The following is a 20,392-nucleotide window of genomic DNA, read 5'->3' on the forward strand; positions in this document are numbered from 1 at the left end:
AGGGGGACTTGCTGCCTGAACAGTGCAAAGAGAAAATGCAACAAGACAAAGACTTTGCCCTGCAGTACTGACTGCGGCCCCTTGATCTTTTGGGGTCAGGCTGGAGCCACCAAAATATACCATTGATTGTAACCGTAATGGTCTGGTATTTGTGAGTCATCAGTGAATCCAAAATTCCAAAGCGACTTCAGAGGGGGAAATTAATGAGTATTAGCTGAAACTGGTTTCTGTACAGTGCAATGCCAGAGCGAATAGAATGGGCCATTCAACACAGGAATCTGGGAAGCAGTCTGTTTGCACTGTTGTACTGCCAGTCTCCTTTAAAATGAGTTAATAGTGAAGAGCTGTGGTCAACCCCGCTCCTAAATGAGTCAATGCAAAACTTGCCTTCATTTCTCTCCCCTTGCAACAACTCGGGACAGCCATTTGAACTTCACTTGGTACTCTTGGGGTGGTAGTGAAGTAGTTGCACCCCCAACGCTTGTTAAGAGCACAGGGAGAAGTGGAGAAAGGTTCTTCTCCACATGGGTCAATTTTCCCTTCTAGAGCGGCTGATCTTGCAAGCACTTGTGACAATCAGTTCAGCTTCGGGCAGGCCAGGCTGTTCCTGAGCTGAAGCACTCTATACTCTCATAGAAACTCTACAGGACTGAAACCATCATGCCCTGGAAACAGTTAATTTCACGCCGATGCCTCCAGGAAATAGAAGCATTCACTCTTGAGAGAGCTCACCACATTAACACGTTTCAGTTCAATTTTATTCCGCCTCTCGCTAGGGACAGGGAGTTGGAAAGCAACGAGTGATTTTGTAGGTCATCGCCGTTCCTACCCACCTAGTTACTGGGAAGTTACAGCAGTGAACTTTACCTGCCCTGAGAATGGCATTACCGAGTACATCACAAGCGCTGCTGGGGCTGTGCCTAAGAGCTGGGGTGTGACACAGCCCTGGCTGGCTGGAGGACAGTAAGCACTACCTTGCCTTTCAGTGAAGAGTCTCCAAGCCCTTCCTAACAGTCAATGATTAAGCCTCACTTGCGGGGCAACACCATTATCCCTGGTTCACAGACGTTGATACAGATACAGCAGTTACGCCACGTCACAGGGGCTATGTCTGCACTGCAAAAACAAAGGCGGGTTCTTAGCCTGCGTTAGCTGGCGTGGGTTAAAACGGCAGTGAAGACACAGCAACTCGGCTTTCAACTTTAGCAGCTCAAGTTCAGCCCCAAGCTACCTCACGGGCTTGAACTCGAGCTGCTTACCTGAGTTAAAAGCCAAGTCGCTGTGTCATCGCTGCTCTCTTAACCCAAGAGTCCATGTCAGCTGGCAGTGTAACATATGCAAAGTGAGTTAGCGGGAGAGCTGAGACAGAACGTAAGAGTCCCCCGTTCTAACCATTCGACAATATTGACTCCTAATGGTCTAGCTCTTTTCTAAATCTCTAAGATCCTTTCATTCGTTTCCCCTATAGCTCTGAGGGCTTTTCTAAAGCAAACAGATGTGTTGCTGCAGAACTCCCTGGGCCAGGGTTTTGGTTTGCTCTGGATCAGTGACCTGCAGTTGACATTCACATGTCACTGCATTACGAGTTCTCAGGCTGCATCTGGAAAACCTTTCCCCAGCAGTAAGGTGCCGTGACTGCTCCCTCGGCTTCTGCTAGGAGTCTCACCAGGAGTCTGTTTTGCTGCTCTGATTCTGGGGCTTGGAAAGTTTCCAGCCACGTGTGAGCTACGAAAAGGAAGCGAGTGAGAATTGGGTCACACAGGTGCAGAGATTCGGCGGCTCCAAACTGACTGGTTTGCTCCCTTCTTTGCCACATGTCCTGCTAAATGCAGGAAGAGCGCCGAGAGCCGTGGCTTCTTGTACTCCCTGCTGCCTGTGAAGGAGGCAGCAGCTGGGCTGGAGTCACCCTGGGTTGAGCCAGTGCAGGAGCCCTGGTCACTGGTAGTTAGAGGCCCTGGTCATCCTTTTTCTCAGGACCTCTCCCTGCTGTTGCCACCATCACTGTGGGAATCTGGTATTTCTCCCTGCTGGGCCCATGCAGGCTGCCACCGCCACCACCACCCCCGTCTCTCTCCTCCCCAAGAGCACATACCTCTCAGGATGTAACCGGATTTAACTCGCTACCCTTGGACTCGTGTCAGAGCGGGGCCAGAGCCAAGGGTTGCCCTGGAAGCAGCAGAGAAGAGCTTTGCTGTGTTCTCTCAGTTCTGGGTTCTCTCAGTCTGCCAGGGGGAGGAAGGCGTGGACCCCACCTCCCAATACTTTCAAACTGCGGGGAGTCAGGGCTTGACTTCTGAGCTTCACTAGGCTCCAAATCCCACAAGCTACTGCAGCAGAAGCTGAAAGACCTTGACTGCCACCTGCCCCCTGAACTTCAGTCACAGCCAGCAACCACTTTCTGCTTCTTCTATCTCCTCCTTTTAACCTTCTCCTCTTTAGAGGGGTCTTTCCATCCCCCATAGATCCTGTAGGGTGGCGACCATCTGTTTGGCTGAGCCTGGTAGATGCTGCTCCGTCCCTCCACCGGAGAGCAATGGGATGGAGTCAAGCAGCTCTCTAGAGCTCCCAGATTTGCCATGCAGCAAGCTTAGCCCTGAGTTCTGCCTGCTGGTAACCTATCACCCCACTCCACTGTCTGTGTACCCGTCCCTCCTGCACGTGTCTCACTCAAGCTCCCCTTCTTCTCCCTTCTCCACCGAGAATGGCGTTCGCAGTGCTCCCAGTATTCAGCACAGCCCCCGGCACTAACACAAGGCTGCTGGGCCAGAGGTGCCAAGCTCTGTGCGAGAACAGAACCGGTGCGAGCCTCTGGCTCTGCTGCTGCTCGGAGCAGGAGGGAAATTCACTTGCTGCTCCTTCTCCCACGCTCGCAGGACCCAGCGCCTGTTGCTCCAGCACAGAGCAATTTCCTGTCTCAGCAAGAGCATCGTAAAACTGACCAGAACCCACCTGGGCGTTGCCCCTCTGCAGGCACCAGTGAGGAAGTGCTGGGTGTGGAGCCGGCAGTGGGAGGGGGAACTAGGTGTCCCTAGCCTCTGTTTGCCAGAAGTTGGGAATGGGCGACAGGGGATGGATCACTTGATGATTCCCTGTTCTGTTCATTCCCTCAGGAGCACCTGGCATTGGCCACTGTCAGAAGACAGGACACTGGGCTAGATGGACCTTTGGTCTGACCCAGTGTGGCCGTTCTTGTGTAACTATCCGGAGAGAGAATACAGAAGAGGGAAGATGAGACACCCACCATCCTGCACCACATTTAGACTCCCAAGGACATTCGCTTCACTCATCCCCCGGACATTGCCGGCTCTCTATGGCTTTCCAAACAGTTGTGCGGTTCTGGAAATTAACTAATTCCTAGAAAACACTGGGAAGCAGCTTCTTCTCAAGAGCGGCTAGCTCACCACATAGCAATGAAGCACTAGGTCAGTATGAAAGTTCAGCCTCCTGGAGAAGAGCTGAGAGCCAGAGTCAAGAAGCATAAATAGAACTCAAAGGCCAGACAGTACTGCAGCACATGTGGGACGCCGGGCACTATTTTGAATGCTATGTGGCAAATGTATGCAGAGCCAAATCCAAGAAGGGGGCTGGGTGAGAAGGGAGATGCTCAAAATTAGGAGCTGAGCTCAAGCAGCATGAATGATGAAGAGAACGGCTTCTCAGAGCAGATGGGAACTGCTTGCAAAGAAGGGGGAGGGGGGAATTCACCACCCTGCGCAAGCCACATGGCTGCAGACTAAGTGTCCTTTCCCCTGCTATGATTCTACAGAAGCTGGAGACACCTCATCATGGGTGGGGTAGCGTCCATATGCCTGACAAAGTCCCCCAGGGATCAGCAAGCCCATGCTGGGGAGATGGACGTGCCCTCGGTCACCTGCACTAACTAAGCCTAAAATGGTGCTGGTCCTGTCCCTTAAGGGCATGGCCCTGCCCACTGCTGCATGAGAGCACGGTGAAGTGAGGACGTGGGGTACAAGGGAGCCTGATCCTGATTAATGAGAGGTGGCTGCAGCCAGGCTAACCGACCTTGTTGCTGCAAGGAGTGCCAAGGGGGAGTGCAGAGCTAAGTGCTTCATTTCCATGAGAGCGATCAAAGCCCATGTTCCCTCAGATGTGGTCATTCCACACTCAACCGAAAAGGAGCAGGTGGGAGTACCAAGTGGCTTGAGATTTAGGAGAGCGTAACTGATGGGAGATGTGCTCACGAGATACCCCGTGAACTGGAATGGCGAGTAGACACAGACAGAAGTGCTGGGGAAACTTCTGCCTTGCAATGGGGCTGGGAATGGCTGGTATATGTATGTGGGTAAGAGCTGCACTGAAGAGGCCTTCGGCATGACAGAGTCTCTCAAGGTACTTTTCTGGCCCTCATTCCCACAGTATCTGAACATCACCATCTTTAACATACGTACTCACACACCCGTGTGGAAGGGCCCAGCTATTACCCCCACTGGAACTGACGCCCAGAGAGACGAAGTGACTGGCCCAAGCCTCTTGTCTACAGAGTTCCTGGCAAGCACCCATTCGGCGCTATCCAGAGTGCGGAACCAAACCTGCTGCAGCCATGTAAAAGCCACGACCATGCTGAGGCAGTTTACGAGAGGCGCCGGGATGCAAGCCCAGGAACCCAGGAGCTCATCCAGCCGCTGCAGGGGCTTGATGCAGCTGGGATGCTAAATGCCCTACATTTACACAGCACTAAAGTTTGGGGAACTAACACGTTTGTTTTTTTCTTATTTTCCCCCCCTAAGAAGAGAGAAAAATATTTTTGTTTTATCTCAGTTTTGCATTCAGCTAGCTATTGGGGATGCGCATTATTCATAAGCTCTTACTAACCAGGCTGGTGGCATTGAATTTTGTCAGGGGGGGGGTTGTGCAGAAGGAACTGCTCTTTAAATTATTAATAGCCATTATCCAAGTGCCCTGAATGCATGTTCTAGCCCTTGACATTCTTTTGGGTGACTGCAGCGCCACCCAGGGGCAGACAGCACTAGCTACAGTCAGCTCAGCAAAACAGCCCTCTTTAGATTCTGCAGAATCTCTCCGTTCTGAGCTGATTCTCTGAGCAGCAGGCATCCCTGGAGGACTTTGGGCCTGAGAGACCTTATCCAGTGAATCTGCGGCTCCCCACCCAGTTCTACTGATCCCTGCAATGACACAGCCATGCATAAATGTGAGAGGAGGTGGGGAGGGGTTATGAATAAAGGGTCCAAACCACTGAATTCAATGGGCTCAGGGCCGGATATGGAAAGAGGAGGAGAACCAGCCTAGCTGGCAGAGGGGCTGTAGAGACACTGCTGCCTAGTGACTGCCCTGAAGTAGTCCTTCTCACTCAGCAACGTCAGCAGCAAAGTTGGTCAGCAAAGCCTCGCTTTCTAGGGTGAGAGCTGGCTGAAGAATGGCAGCCCAGCCTCTTGAGAGGACTTGTACTCTTCCCTACAGACAGCTGAATATTCCTTTCCCAACAAGTGTGGCCCATAGATGCCCATCACAGGGACCAGGGACAGAATGAGGTCCTCATGACAAGGCCGTCTTCTTCTTGGATCCACACACCACAGGGGACTTGAAGATTCAGGCTACTAAAAGAATTTCCGATGCAGATATTGCAACGCCCTATCTGCCAACACTTTTCCATATGGTGAAATCGCCCCCAGCGTAGCTCCTCAGAGCGGGCAGTCTATACTGAAAGAAGCAATCTCTCTGCATGCTTTTTTCGCTTTGAGCCATTCTTTAACAAACAGGACAATACCCACCACAATTAGCCTGGAAAAATACAAGCCTGGAGAAGCCCTACACGATCAGTTCCCTTCTGAGCTTAACCATGCTCCGTCATTGTAGTAACACTAGCCATGCAGACCTCACACCAGCCAGGAGCTGTAGAGAAATTCACTGGCTTTGCTGTAGAGTTCCCTGAAGATCCTGAAGGCTCAGCCCAGGTCCAGTGGGACTGAAACTACAGCACCCACTAGACAGCACAGCCAGTTTGCTGGATACTTAGCTCAACCACACTGTTTAAACACCTGACTGTCCCATATGGGACAGCAGCTCCAGGGCCAGCCCTTGAACACAAATTTATCAGGCGGTCAAAAAGAGAGACCTGACTGGTCTTCGACTTCATGAGGCTGCCCAGGGAGAGAGTTTGTCCCCGAGGTCCCACACCATGGGGCTTGAGAAATTAAAGCCAAAAACTTCAATTGCTCTTGGAAACAAGTGTTGCTCACAGAACCCGGCTGTAGCACACTCATTCCAAGCCTCTCAGCTAAGCAGGTGTGGAGCTGCTCTTTTTGTATCTCCAACAGACACTGCACCCATCAGCTCACACACATCCATAACAAGATGCATCCTATGCCCACCGCATCATAATCTCCTTCCCTTAGTATCGCTTCTAATTCATCTTTCTTATTTTCCCCAGTCCAGACATTTGTTCATAGAACTTCTGTTTATAGGGACTTAAGTGCCCACCCTTAAGTACTCATTACTCCCAGCAACTATTGTGTTTATAGCAAGAGAACAAAGTCAAACCTTAGTCCCACGGACTATTAACACAATAAATCTGAAATTAAACCTGCGTGCTAGTAGCTTGCATTCAGGTCTTTTTTTGCACACTGAGATTTAATTTTTCAAGTGTATTTTTAGAAAAAAAGTCGGTTTTAGCCATGCTAGCGAGGGCCCCGGCTGCATGGTCTGCACGGGAAGCTCAAGGGATCTGCCATTACTAACGGGTTTTCTTGTAAATTTCATGCTAGTGAAAGGTGCCAGACTGACAGTCTGGGAGAATGAAGCTTTTATGCACAGGACAACTACAGCCCTGGCAGAAAATCATTCTTTTCTTCCGTTCTCGTTCTCCTTCTCCTTCCCTGAAGCTCTTGTTCCTTTCTAATCTTCCCATCCTTGCTGCATTTGGTCCCACATGGGAATAACCCAGCAGCCTCAGGGTGCACTCCTGCTTCACATCCTCTGTCCTAGCCACCAGGAGGCAGGCCACCTGGTTCTTTTATGTGAATCAAAGAGGTCTCGGGTCGGACTCCTCACTAGAATCAAGTTGATCAGCCTCTCTCTTTCCAATGGCCTTTTCTCACTGGCCTCATTCATCACTGACATACATCACATGTACCCAGGAAATCTAGAGGTGGAAGGCTCACTGGCTGTCACCAATCCGCTCAGCCATTTGGTTCCAGCTCCCAGGGATCGCTCTGTCCCATCCTTTCACTTGCTGCTGCACAAACTCAGCATGCAAGCTAGTTAGATTGTGCTGGCGAAGACACACTCTTCCAGCTGCCCTATTCTGAAGCACCAAAAGGCTCTGGAGACCTACTTGTAGCGCTCTTAAGAGGAAAGCCACTCCAGGCATTCACCAACACAACCAGCCCTTTCAGCTTGTTCCCTCGCTGCAGGCATGCCAGCCCTGCTGCAAAACCGTGGCACGCTGGAAGGGGATAAAGTCAACACAGCTCCCTGTGCTGGAGAATCTTCCTCTCCACTGCTGTCAGCACACGTACAGCAGCTTTGCAAACTGCAATAAGCATGGGCGGGGGGAATGGGAGGGAGTGAGAGAGACTTTACTGCAATGCAAGGCCCTTCACTTTTCATGCTTACGTAGCCTTTTCTCTGTCAGAGAGATAGCATTCGGAGACAATGACGCAAGGACTTCCCATAATCCTTTGCCTGCAACATTCTGATCTGCTGATGTGGGGATGGTCCTGCCAAACACACACTGTTGCTTGGGCAGAAAAAGCACAGTCAAGGGGGGAAAGCCATCTTTCCCCATCTCTGGGAGTCCTGGCAGTGCCACACTACCCTTGGTCTGCCTTTGGGTGGTGGCTCTGCTCTTGAGGGATGCCAGGGGATTGAAAAAGATCCCAGCCTGCTAAGCCCTGACCGCTTAGCACCCCCAGACTCATAGGAATGAAACAGTCTGTGTGCTCTGGGTTGGGGGCATGGGGCAGAAGGTCATGATATGCAGAGCTGGATATTTGTCTCCCACCCCAATAACAATGTTTTAATAGACACACTATAAGGTAACGGGAGGAGCAGGGAAGGCTATACGTTCTGGATCCACCACACATACAGCAGCTCTCTCAAACCACAGGAAAGGTACACTAAGGATCAGACACACACACCACTATAACAGCCAAAAACGCAGAGTTATGGTAATCCTTTTCTTCCATTCTTCTGGCATTGTCTCCTCAGAGAGAAACAAGGAGCATCCCCATCCCTGAGGATCAAACGGAACTATTTGCCCAGAGAGACTCATGTGTGGCCCTTAATACTTCACTAGCCTGGTGTCTTATTAACACTTCTTTGCTATTTACAGTTAATTTAGTGCTGCTGAAAGGTACTAAACGGATACCGGAGACTGAGAGCTCCTATCACAGGGACAAACTGCCCCCGCCTAACCAGCCTGACATTGCCAAGAATCGCTGTGGCCCATTAAATCCTTGCCCTCTCTTAGGAGCATGTCAATAAAGGGGACCACACAGGCCCTGTTAATTAATGGACAGGTGCCCACTTCATATCACACTGAATTTCACTTCACAAAGGCAGTTAAAGAGCCACCAGCTGGTAATGCTTTCACTCGTTAATCTGCTCTAGATTTGAATGGATGATCTGGAGGCAAAATGCTTTGTATGCCATCACCTGTCCCCTGGACCATCCAATCCCTCTCTGCCATCCTCACATCCCCTAGTCTTTGTGGTTTGTACAGGCTGGGCAGGGCAGCCAGCTATCCAAAGAACCTGCCCTGATATATTCCCAGCAGTAGCTGTGCTTCTAGATCACTCAACATTCTAGAACAGCTCCTCCAGAGTGACAGGTGGGCATGACCTGGAGCAGAGCCCAGCTGAAATAGGCACAGCTCCTCCCCACAAAATCACTCTCGGAAAGAGGAGACATTTTGACTTAGCCTTGCAAAGAGTCATTTGCCATTGTTTTAGGAGAGCGCAGGCCAGCAGAATGCTCCTCACTCACACAGGGGTAACAGACATCCGTACAGAGGCTTTAAAAACTGGCCAGTTCAAAAATGGAGATTCCAGCTTTGCTCTGGAATGTATGCGCTGGCCTTGGCCTGAGCCAGGGAGATCTTCCACAGGGGAGTGAGAAACCCCAAGGAACAAAAGAAAACAACTTGATCTTCTGGTTCCATTGACATTACAGCTCATACCAAGGAGTGAAACAATCAGCTTTATATATGGCTTGATTAATCAGCTAGTGTGTACCCAAGCCTGCAGCCCAGGCTGGGACAAGGTAATTTGTTTTGCTGTGTAGTTAGACCCTAACTGCGCTTGCATAACCAGTTTGGCTGGTCCGCCCTGCTCCCAGCTGTCTGTGTGGTAACCTCCCAGAGTGCACTGCCCCATGTGTGTCTACTCTTGGTGCAGGGCCGCTGAAAAATCCCAGTGCTCAAAGTGGACTGAGGGACTTGGGCACCTAACCTCCCAAGGCATTATGGGTTAGCTGCCCAGATTTTCCCCGAATGCACTGAAACACAGTCAAGTAGTAGAGTCTGCGGAGATGCACAAACAGCCCCACATCCCATACTGAGAGAAAAGATGCTTTGTGGCCTTGTCTCGACTGTGTGTGACGTGACCACCGGGGAGGAAGGCCTAGCGACCTGGCTAAGCAAACAATTGTACTGCAGTGCTGTGAAGAGGGATGTGCTAACAGACTACATCCTCCGCTTAGAGGAGAGAAGAGAGCAGACAGACTGAAGTGCCCAGAAAGGAGCACAGGAAACCAAATCTGAAGGCTTCTACCATGCTTCTGTGAATCCACATCACCTCCTCTGACGGATGGGCCTGACAAGACTGGGGCTGCCCTGTGCCCACACAACACAGTGTTCTCTCTGTTGGGAAGAATCTAAACACCACCCTGGAGAAGTGCAGCCTTCCCACCACCCCGTCACCTCGTGAGCTAGGACCGAGGACTAGACTCTATTCAGAATGAGCTACTTAGGCTTACAACGAACACAAGGGAAGTACCGTAACAAGAAACCCTTACTTGGGCAATGCTGATGGCTGGGACTCCACTGGGGCAGCTGCTCCTGGTGGCTCTGAGGCTGCAGAACTGTCCACTGCTTCAGCTGTCTCCTCCGCTGCAGTGGGCTCTTGAGGCCTGGCGGCTGCCCCATCATCCGGGTCAGGGACGGGCTCTGCTGCCGAGCGGATCTCAATTTCCTGAGCCACAGCAGGCACTTTTGTCCTCTCCGCTGCCGCTTCCTCCTCCCTTTTCCTCATCTTCTCCACAAGCTCCCGCCGCCTCTCCTCGTCATCCTGACGGGCCAGGTGTTCAAAGTTCTTGAATGCCTGAAAGAGACAAAGCCAATCAAGCAAACAAGCAGGTAGCCAAGCCATCAATCCACAGCTAATATGCGTGTATCTCAGAAGCAGACGTGGTGCAGGGTTTCCACCTTGACACTAGAGGAACCGAGATTGGAAAAGAGACACTAGTTCAGTATAGCACTGCTTCTAACAGGAAACTGCTCTCAAAGGCAGGTGACAGAAAGCATGCCTGCCTAGAGCAGTGAGAGCTGACAGATTCTTTAGGTGACACAGAAATAAGCAAATGTATTCTTCCATTTCTCAAAAAGAAAAGGAGGACTTGTGGCACCTTAGAGACTAACCAATTTATTTGAGCATGAGCTTTCGTGAGCTACAGCTCACTTCATCGATGAAGTGAGCTGTAGCTCACGAAAGCTCATGCTCAAATAAATTGGTTAGTCTCTAAGGTGCCACAAGTCCTCCTTTTCTTTTTGCGAATACAGACTAACACGGCTGTTACTCTGAAACCTGTCATCTTCCATTTCTGCAGACTGTACCTAAGTAGGAAACCTCCAGTGGGGTCATTGCTCTGAGGCAGCTCACTGTGGCTCAAGTTACCCTGAGACACATACACCGTGCTCTCTCTCTCTCTCACATTACATTGGTTCTCTTTTTTTAATCTAAAATAGAAATAGGTTGGGTTTGCTTTGTGTGTGTGTAAAACAGAATGGGAGGCCACTGGGGGAGTGGCAGATCAGAAGAGAGGCCTAAGGAGGGACGATTAGATAAGCCAGCAGCTTCCAACCTGCTTCGTTCGTCTTCAGGTGCAATCTTGCCACTCCCCGACCCACTTGGTCTTGGCTACTTCTCCAATTGCATCACCTCACCCCAACCCTAACCCCACACTGGGTCCTCCCCTCCAAACTCCCCAGTTCACACGTTCACTGGGCTTTTGTTTTTAAATCCGTACCTGCTGCCTGATCAAGCTAGCAGAAAGCTGACGAAAGAAACACAGCAACAGTTCTAGAGGAGTCAGCAGTTCTGGGAATAGACACTGGACAGAGAAGCCAGGCTACAGGCGGGCTCAGTCCGAAGGGCAGAGCTCTCTCGAAAGGAGAGACATTGCCACCAGCAGCTCCTCTGGAGAAGCGTTAGGGCAAAGAGCACATTAGTGCAGCCACAGCCTGAAACCAGGCACTGCCGCTCCCAAAGAATCCCAGGGAATGATTCACATGTGCTATTCATAGAGACCCACCCGGCCAGCTGCATTTCAGTCATGAAACACAAACCAGCCCAAGGCAGAGCATTCAGAGACAAGGCTCAGACCGTGCCCTTTAAATCAGGACAGGACCCAAAATCCTGAGCTGAGAAGGGAGGGTGGCACCTCTGAACTGCTCTGCAGCACAGTATCATTGGGAGCAGTGTCTCGGCTCTGAATGCCCGTGGCTAGTGGAAAGAAACAGCATGTCCTGGAAGTGACTGAAGCCGGAGCCCAGAATGGCCTCTCTCTGGGGAAATCAAGATTTAGGCTACTGTGCAGTGGTTTGTTCTCACACAGTCATTAGACCTGAGCTACTCCTCGGGGGGAACCAGGACACAGTTTCTCATTTAGAAGATTCACATTCTCTCCTCAACAGGCCGTAACACTTACTGGTCTGTCACATCATCTGGCTGTTCCTTGTGCATAGCAACTTATCTACCTAATTGCTAGTACAGGCTGCAGAGTTCTCTAACGGGGTCTACAGGCACCCTCACCTTTGGGGCTCACAGGCTACAAGTCCAAGGACCATATCCTGCACGCACCTTGGGTCGCGCAGCACAAGCATGGGGAAGGCAAAGGGGGCTTTATATCACCTTTGCACGCACAGGATTCTGGGCTGCCCCTGAGGACAGCACAGCCCCTAACATGAGTTAGAACAACCCCAAGGTCAGCTCTAACTTACAGAAGTTGGCTACAATTGTTGATGGGCTTCTCTGAAGCTCTGAATTCTTGGAATGACTCCCCTTACCATCTCTGGCTACTAGCCAGCAGTCTCTTTTGGCAGGGGCAGCACATGGGGGTCGCATAAGCCCTGGACTGAGGATTTTGTCCCCTTTCTGCCATCAAAGCAGCGGTCCCCATAATGCAATGTTAAGCTGCAATGCAGGATGTTGGGACCCTAGATCTCCGCAGACCTCAGTTCTAGATCAAAAGCAACAGCAGCTGCGCTCTGCTTCATTTTCTGGAAAGCAGGGATGCCGCTCTAAACTTGCTGTGGTGAGAGAGGCAGCCCCATTAGGAGGGCAGAGAGGGAGTTGCTCTGACTCACTATTGCTGCTGGGCAGGGAAGCACAGAGCTACAGTCACAGGGCCTCCTTGTGCAGCCCACCATCACCAACCCTAGTATAAGCCCACTGCCTATGCGGTCCCTTCATGCTCCTTGGCTCCTCCCCCTCAGTACGTCCCTGTTTATTGAAACATGATCTGCAAAGGAAACAGTGGGTATGTGCTTTGTCCGCTTCTTTATGCTTCACGAAGCCCTGAAAAGCCACCTATTTACTCAAAAAGGGGAGTTACCTGGTTTTTTTAATGGTCTTTTTGAACATTAGAAATATCAGACATTGCCTTCCCTGGTTTTCCTGGAGAACTAATGAGATTACAACATCACAAGAGACTTGTAACCTAAGCAACTGAGAGGGAAAGGGATTGTTACTCAGACTGTTTAAAACTCTTTAGTTTGCCTCTATTTTTGTCTACACCAATTTAATGTAGACTCCTGCAAAACACTTGGAATGAATGCTCTCCTTGAAAACAACATCCTGTCCGTTCCACTGGGGGATGAGAAAACTCTCATGCCAGTTCTCTGCTCCTCTCTGCAGGTCACTTCCATGCTGCTTGCCTAAGGTCAGAGAGGGATGGGGTCTCCAGGACTGCAGCTCTGGAGTACCCAGCTCCAAGTAGAGAGAGCTTTCTCTAAAGCAAGGTGATTTCAAACTTTCCACAGCATCGCTAACTTGGCCACTTTGCAGCCTGGGTATTTTAAATTAGGGTCTGTGCCAGCATAGCGCATTTATGCCTTCACATAAACACCATACTAAATGGGGCTGTGTTTACTTCAAACGTGCTCTTCCAGATAAGGCACGCTTGCCCTGCACCTCACTGGAACACTATACAGTACTCAGCATTAAATTGTTAATTGAAAATGAATGCACGCGTGTAGCAGGCAATTTCCAGTTCCTTAAAACTTCATTATGATAAGAAATACTTAATATCTGACTCTTCTCTAGGTCCTTTTTTGAGTCGCAGAATCCTTTGCAAACATGCACGGAGACACACAACGTGCCTGTAAGGTAGATAATTAAGATCCTATTTTACACGGGGGAGGGAATCAACTTGTTCAAGATCACAAAGCAAGTCACTGACAGAGCCAAGAATACAGTTCCAAATCTCTTGACCTCTATCCCTCTGCTCCACCCACTAGACAACACTCCTTTCCATCTTACTTAGAACGGAATAGCCTTGGGTGAGGGAACTTTTACAGACTACTGATTTCTAAGACATCAAGCACACCTCTGTAATGCTGTATAAATAACAAACCTTTCAAACCAACTGGTAAATATTGACTCCTGATTGACTATGTATGCAGCAAAATTGATATTTAAAAATGTAAGCTACCAGTTTTTGAGGATAAAACAAACTAGACTGTAAAAAACAACCAGGTCTTCCCCCATCGAGCCATTTTTGAGTTTTAAGCATTCCAAAGAAAACCTTCTCCCAGATCCAAAAGGCTGAGGCCAAGCAGGGTGCGTTTCAACACAAAATGAGAGGGCTGAGAAGCTCCGAGTGAAAAGCAAGGCTTAGAAATAGAAAGCAAACACTGAAACCTGGAGGAGAAGTCTTCGACACCTCCCTCTCTGCCAAGCTATGGTCAAATCCACACGCTTTTCCCTCCAAAGTCTCTCTCAAATTCCCCCCTTCCTCTCTGTCAATATCACTCAGACTTCTCCTCTTGCCTTGACTACTGCAATCACTCCCTGTCAGGCATTTTTAACCACCAACTTTAACCCCTCCAGTGTGTGCAAAACATTGCTGTCAATATCCTCTCTCATGGACATTCCTCTGAGGAGGTCAGCTACCATGCGTCATTCCACTGGCTCCCCACTGTACTGTGCATCACATTCAAACTTCTTATCCTCTTCTATCATGCTGCCCTTGCCTACATCTCTGAAGTGCTCCTCCATGTGCCCTCTGCTCCAACAGCAGCACCAACCATGATCCTCCCTTCGTCTCTTGTCCCCAAACATATTTGCCCCGACACCTTTCTCCCCTCATTCCAATTCCTCCCGAAACATCATTTTTGATGTGGAACCTCTAAGACATGACAGGAGAGCAACGTAACCTGCAAATAACAAAGGAATTACACAATCAGCTCTTTACTGATCAACCTCACAATCATCCTCCCCTCTTCCCTTCACTCTCCATCCCCTTCGGGTGTTTATAGGGTTCACTTGTGCCATGGCACACGGACTGAACGCTCCCCAGAGCGAGGCCTGGGTCTTTATTTGCTTGTGGAGTGGCAAACATTTCTAGAAGGTTGCCAAACAAATAAAAAGAGTAACTCTACCCTTAGCTAGGGAGTCACCAGGCATGTGCAAACTACTCATGTAACATAGTTGGCCCCACTCAGACCCTGGTGTAAGAATGCCACTAACCACCACTATACATCATGAGAGCAACTGATGATGGCCTGGTCCACCGCTCCAAGACCTCAGGATGGCAGTGTCATGAACTACGGTTATACTCTGTGAGGGAAGCCGACCAGGATCTGTGCTCAGATGCTGGTGCGAGAGAGCCATTAATGCAAAGCCGTCCCCGCCCTTTGCGTTAATCCTGGCCTAACAGGGCAGAACTGCGCTGGTGAAGTTGCCCCGGGGAAGCTGGAGGTTCTGGCAGCTGGGATGGAGATGGTTGGGTCTGGGGCACTTCCAAAGGGGCGGGAGGCCATTTAGGACTTCGGCTGGATCTTTGTGCCCGGCTGATCCGCGAAACAGTTAACTTTAGCACGTATCCTGTCAGCGGACGGTTTCAGCATTCGCCCCCCCCGCCCTGTTGCCAGGCATGGCCCAATTCGCATCTGCCCGAGCTCGCGTCTCGGGCTGCCTGCAGACTCGGGCAGACGTCAGCGACCAGCTCCCCGGACAGCCAGGAGGCTCGAGACGCCGGCCGGCCGGCCGCCGGGAACCCGGGACCACGGCTGCGCCCCGCAGCGCCCCGGCCGGCCTGGGGCCCCGGGTTACCTGGAGGGCCATGGTCTGCGCCGCCCCGGGCGGGAAGCCCAGCCGGTCGTCGGGCCGCCCCAGGAGGCGGTAGAAATCCGTCTTGCGGTAGAGGAAGCCGAAGAGGACGCCGAGGAACTCCCGGACGTTGCCCACGTGCTGCAGGATGCCCAGCAGCGCCTGGTCGTACATGTCGGTCATGGCAGGAGCCGGGTCCATGGCGGGGGGGGGGAGGGGAGCAGAGAGGCCTGGGCCGGGCCGGGCTGGGCCCCGCCGAGTCTCTAGGGCGCCGAGGGGGGAGGGGAGGGCTCCTCAGGGCCAGGCTCCTCCGCTGCCAGGGCAACCCAGCTTCCTCCCGCCAGGCACTTCCGGTCCCTGCCGGGACGGCTCCCGGCGGCTACTTCCGCTCGTGCCGCCCCGCTAAACGCTCCGGCCGGCAACCGCGGCCGTCGCCATAGAGACAAGCCTGGTGACCATAGAGATGGCGACGGCGAGCGAGAGAGCGCCGCCCCAGCGCGTGACGCATCTGGGCGCCATCTTGAGAGGCGGCGTCACGGTTCGATGCGCGGGAGGGGCGGGGTTCCCGCGATTCCCTGTCCGGGGCTGCCGCCGCTCTCTCGTGGGGGTGGGGGCGGGGCATGGTGAGGGGCTGGCCTGGGGGGGGCTGGACCAGAGGGTTTGGGGGGGTGTTGGGAGGGGGCTGGCGGCAGGGCATGGGGGGGCTGGACCAGAGGGTTTGGGGGGGGGGGTGTTGGGAGGGGGCTGGCGGCAGGGCATGGGGGGGGCTGGACCAGAGGGTTTGCGGAGGATGTTGGATGCAGGGTTTTGGGAGGGGCTGGACTGGGGGGGTTGGGGGCAGGGGCTGGGGGGGCTGGACCAGAGGGTTTGGGGGTGGGGTGTTGGGAGGGGGCTGGCGGCAGGGCATGGGGGGGCTGGACCAGAGGGTTTGCGGGGGATGTTGGATGCAGGGTTTTGGGAGGGGCTGGACTGGGGGGGTTGGGGGCAGGGGCTGGGGGGGCTGGACCAGAGGGTTTGGGGGTGGGGTGTTGGGAGGGGGCTGGCGGCAGGGCATGGGGGGGCTGGACCAGAGGGTTTGCGGGGGGTGTTGGATGCAGGGTTTTGGGAGGGGCTGGACTGGGGGGGTTGGGGGCAGGGCCTGGGGGGGCTGGACCAGAGGGTTTGGGGGTGGGGTGTTGGGAGGGGGCTGGCCCTATGTGCCCCCAGTTCCCCCCAATCACACCTGCCTCCCAACTTCACTCTCATTCTCTAAGGGTCATTACTCATCCCAGACTAGTCTGCCGCCAAGAGCCCTCCCCAATCTGGGGCAGCCTGTGCCCGAGTCCGCAGAGAGCCTGAAACAGTAGCACTGATACACGTCTCCTACCACGTCTGTCCCTGGATGGGTTGACTCAAACAAAACAAGGTCTATAGAAATGAGAACTCAGAATGGCTTTGGTGCTGGGAAATGCCTTTGAAACTTCATGTTTCCCCCTTTTGATTTATTTGCCCACAAAATTCTGCTGGGCTTGCTGCAGGGCAGGGCCCTAGGGGACACTACTCATGCTATACGAAACCCTACAGTCAAGAACCAGGCTTGAGCTCTACTCCTATGTGGACAGCGGGGTTGATGGTGAAAGGGAGGGCTGGAGTAGTAATGGCTTCTTTTTACATAGCACAGCTCTTCCCAGGACACAGAGATAGGAACTTCCCCATTCATCTCAATGTTAACTCAAACAAAAATCCCCAACGATGGGGGATTCCACACTGTTCAGCTAGAAGACCTTCCTCTTTCCACTGGGTCTCTGCACACTCTACATCTCCCTCCTGCAGCTTCCCTAGGGGTACCTCAACAGCTGGGCTGGTTCCCACCCAGCCACACCTACCCTGGCCTTCCCTGCCGTTCTGCTCAGCACCCTGCTAAGACCCCACCACGTTGGCTTTATCTAGCCTCCTAGGCTGCCCCCAGACTGTTAAGGCAAGGAGGAGTTGGCTTAGCTATAATGGAGGCAACACTGTGATCCTGTGCAGTGACACAGGGTCCTCAATGACAGGGAGGCCCCCAAAATGCAGGACAAATCTGACAACCTGCCCCTGAGTCCCAGCTGGTGATGCAGCAGGGCTCAGGCAGGCCCGTTGCCTGCATGCTGTGGCCCTACATGGCTCCTAGAAGTGGCTGGCTGCTTGCACATCTCTGCCTGCCCCTGGTGGGGGTGCTCATATGCGGAAGGGGTGGCTCTTCTGGGTACAGCTCACCACCCCATGGTTAGGGTTCCTATGGGTAGGACACTTGGAGTTAGGTTTCAGGTTCCTAGTGGATGGTGAGTTGTGGGAGTTAGGGTTACCTGTGGGTAGGGCTCCCCTCCCTAGGGTTTAGGTTCCTGGGTGTTGGGCTCCCTGCTTTAGGATTAAAACAAGCCTAAATACATCTTCACATAATGCACAGACAAACTGTGGCACTTGTTGCCAGGGGAAGCTGTGGAGGCTGAAAGTATAACTGGGTTTAAAAAAAAAATTAGATACTTTCATGGAGGACAGGTCCATCAATGTCTATTAGACAAGATGGTCAGGTATACAACCCCATGCTCTGGTTGTCCCTAAACCTCTGACTGCCAGAAGGTGGGACTAGAAATGAGTGGGGTGGATTCTGTTCTGTTAATTGCCTCTGAAGCATCTGGCACTGGCCACTGTTGGAAGACAAGACACTGGGATAGATGGACCCCTGCTCTGACTGAGCCTGGCTGTTCTCATGGATTTAAGGCACCTTTTTTTGAACATTTTTGTCTTTGTGGACATGGGCCCTGAAACAGGAGTGCCAGAACAGAGGGGGCTAGAAGGCCATGCCCCTATCGCTTTTAGAAGCGGGAGGGCTATGCCCTCCCTCTTTACTGGCTGTAAGGGCAAGTGATGAGGGGAGGGAGAGGAGTAAGCAGGGGCAGGGCCTCAGAGGGGAAGAGGTGGTGTTGGGGAGGGCCACAGTTTGGGCACCAGTGTGCCCTCCCCCACTTTTAGGGAGCTTCCCCATCTCCTGCATGGAGAGATCTGACCTTGTAAGGGAGCCTGCTATACCTGTGCCACTGAGATAAAGGAAACCTTGGCAGGTGCCAGAGGAAGCGGAGGGACTACAAACCCATCCCCCCTTGGTGCAGGATGCATGTTACTGCACCTGTCAGAGTCCCATTAGAGTTTCCTCAATACTACTGGGGAAGAAAGTGAGCCAGATTCTCACCTGACTTATCCTAGTGTAAAACTAGAATAAATTTATTCCAGTTTTACACTGGTGTGTGCAAGATCAGAAATTGGTCAATAAGTATGTTTACAACAGTGGCTCAAACTTTACACTGGTGACCCTTTCACATAGCAAACCTCTGAGTGAGGCCCTCCCTCAAATTAAAAAAACACTTATATATTTAACACCATTATAAATGCTGGAGGCAAAGCAGGATTTGGTGTGGAGGTTGACAGTCACAACCCCTCATGTAATAACCTCAACCCCCTGAGGGGTCCTGACTCCAAGTTTGGGAACCTCTGGTTTACAAGTCTAACAAAATTCTGAGTTAAGCCAGTGGTTTTTACACTGGGTATGTCTATATTGCACTTAAACCCATAGCTGACCCATCAACTGACTCAGGCTTATGGGCTGTTTAATTGTGGTGTAGATTGTTCAAGTGTGGGCTGGAGCCTGAGCCCTAGAACCCTCCTGCTCAAGCCCAAATATCTACACTGCAATTAAACAGCCAGAGCTCAAGTCTGGTACCTTGAACAGTGGCAAAACAAAGTACCAAACTTGAACAATGGCGGAGAGATGCGAGCTGTGCCTGCAGGGGGTGGGCATATTTGCCATTTCACTGCTCTGTGCAGAGACAAGACTCTGGCAGGTCCTACTCCAACATTATTGTCCTGAAGCTAGGCTAGCTGCCCATGGCCCATGCTCTCAGAGACAGCTCTAGAGCTTGTCAAGAGGCCAGTTATAGTCTCCCCCTGGGAAGTTCCCTCAAAGTTCAGTTTGAGTAGAACCAAGGCACTTTTGGTAGTAGTGTGTGGATTTTCACCCACCCCTTTGAAAATGGAAAAGTTTTTAGCAAGAGAAAGGCTGTAGTGTTTGAAAAGGCCCTTTTTGTGAAAAGGGTTAAATGGAAAGAGCTGAACCAGGTCTAATTGCTCCCTATGCCAGCAAAGAGTCCAGCCCCTACAGTGCTTCCCCAAGGGTGGAGGAGATACAGCCACCTCCCCTGGTCTAAGAGCCCAGCTGTCCTTCCTCCAAGGGCCACCAACCCAGCTGTCAGATACTCAAGCATCCCAGGGTGCTGGCCTGTGGGACATCTGCTCAAGTTGATCAGGGTTTGATCAGTCCAATCCCATGGAAGACTCTGGACCATTTTGCACTTTAAAACCTTTATTTAGTTTGTTGCTCATTTCACTTTTTGTATAAAGCAATCAGCTTGTCACAGCCTCCCTGACACTCTGCCACACAGACAGACAGGTCATCAATGCCAACATCACTCCCTGCATCTGGGCCAATGACGCCTTCCACCATAACCTGCAGGAGGAGAGAGATTTCACTAGATTGTGGCTTTGAGTTGGGCTCCATGAGTGCCAACAGCAGGAAGTGTTACAGTTTATGGCACATACCTAGTTCCTGCAGCCTTCTCTGCTGGGGATTCATAGATAATGCACACAGGTGGGAAGGGGAAGGCTCTATGGAGAGAACTGTTCCCCATCTCCAAGTCTACTCTGGACACAGCCTTACCCCCTTAAAGCTACCAAGCATCATCCTGAAGAGCCTCCTGATCACCAGCACACTGTTTCCTCCCTCCTCACCCAGAGAGGGGGAAATAGAATAGCTGAGACTTAAGACCAACCCAAAGGGACTCTCACCTGCAGCT

The 20,392-nt window shown here is 51.8% G+C and overlaps 1 protein-coding gene across 1 annotated transcript in view; it reads right to left on the minus strand.

Annotated features, from left to right (window-relative positions):
- Positions 1 to 15,918, minus strand: part of NUDCD3 (NudC domain containing 3) — a 61,961-nt gene extending 46,043 nt beyond the window's left edge. The window contains exons 1-2 of the mRNA XM_073324770.2: positions 15,531 to 15,918; positions 9,994 to 10,298 (exon numbers count right to left, since the gene is read on the minus strand). Coding sequence (XP_073180871.1) covers positions 9,994 to 10,298; positions 15,531 to 15,728 — 503 coding nt within the window. The 5' untranslated portion in view covers positions 15,729 to 15,918. The remainder of the gene's footprint in view (positions 1 to 9,993; positions 10,299 to 15,530) is intronic.
- Positions 15,919 to 20,392: the final 4,474 nt, after the last annotated feature.

This window comes from Lepidochelys kempii, chromosome 26, assembly GCF_965140285.1.
Source record: "Lepidochelys kempii isolate rLepKem1 chromosome 26, rLepKem1.hap1, whole genome shotgun sequence".
Classification (NCBI taxonomy): domain Eukaryota; kingdom Metazoa; phylum Chordata; order Testudines; family Cheloniidae; genus Lepidochelys; species Lepidochelys kempii.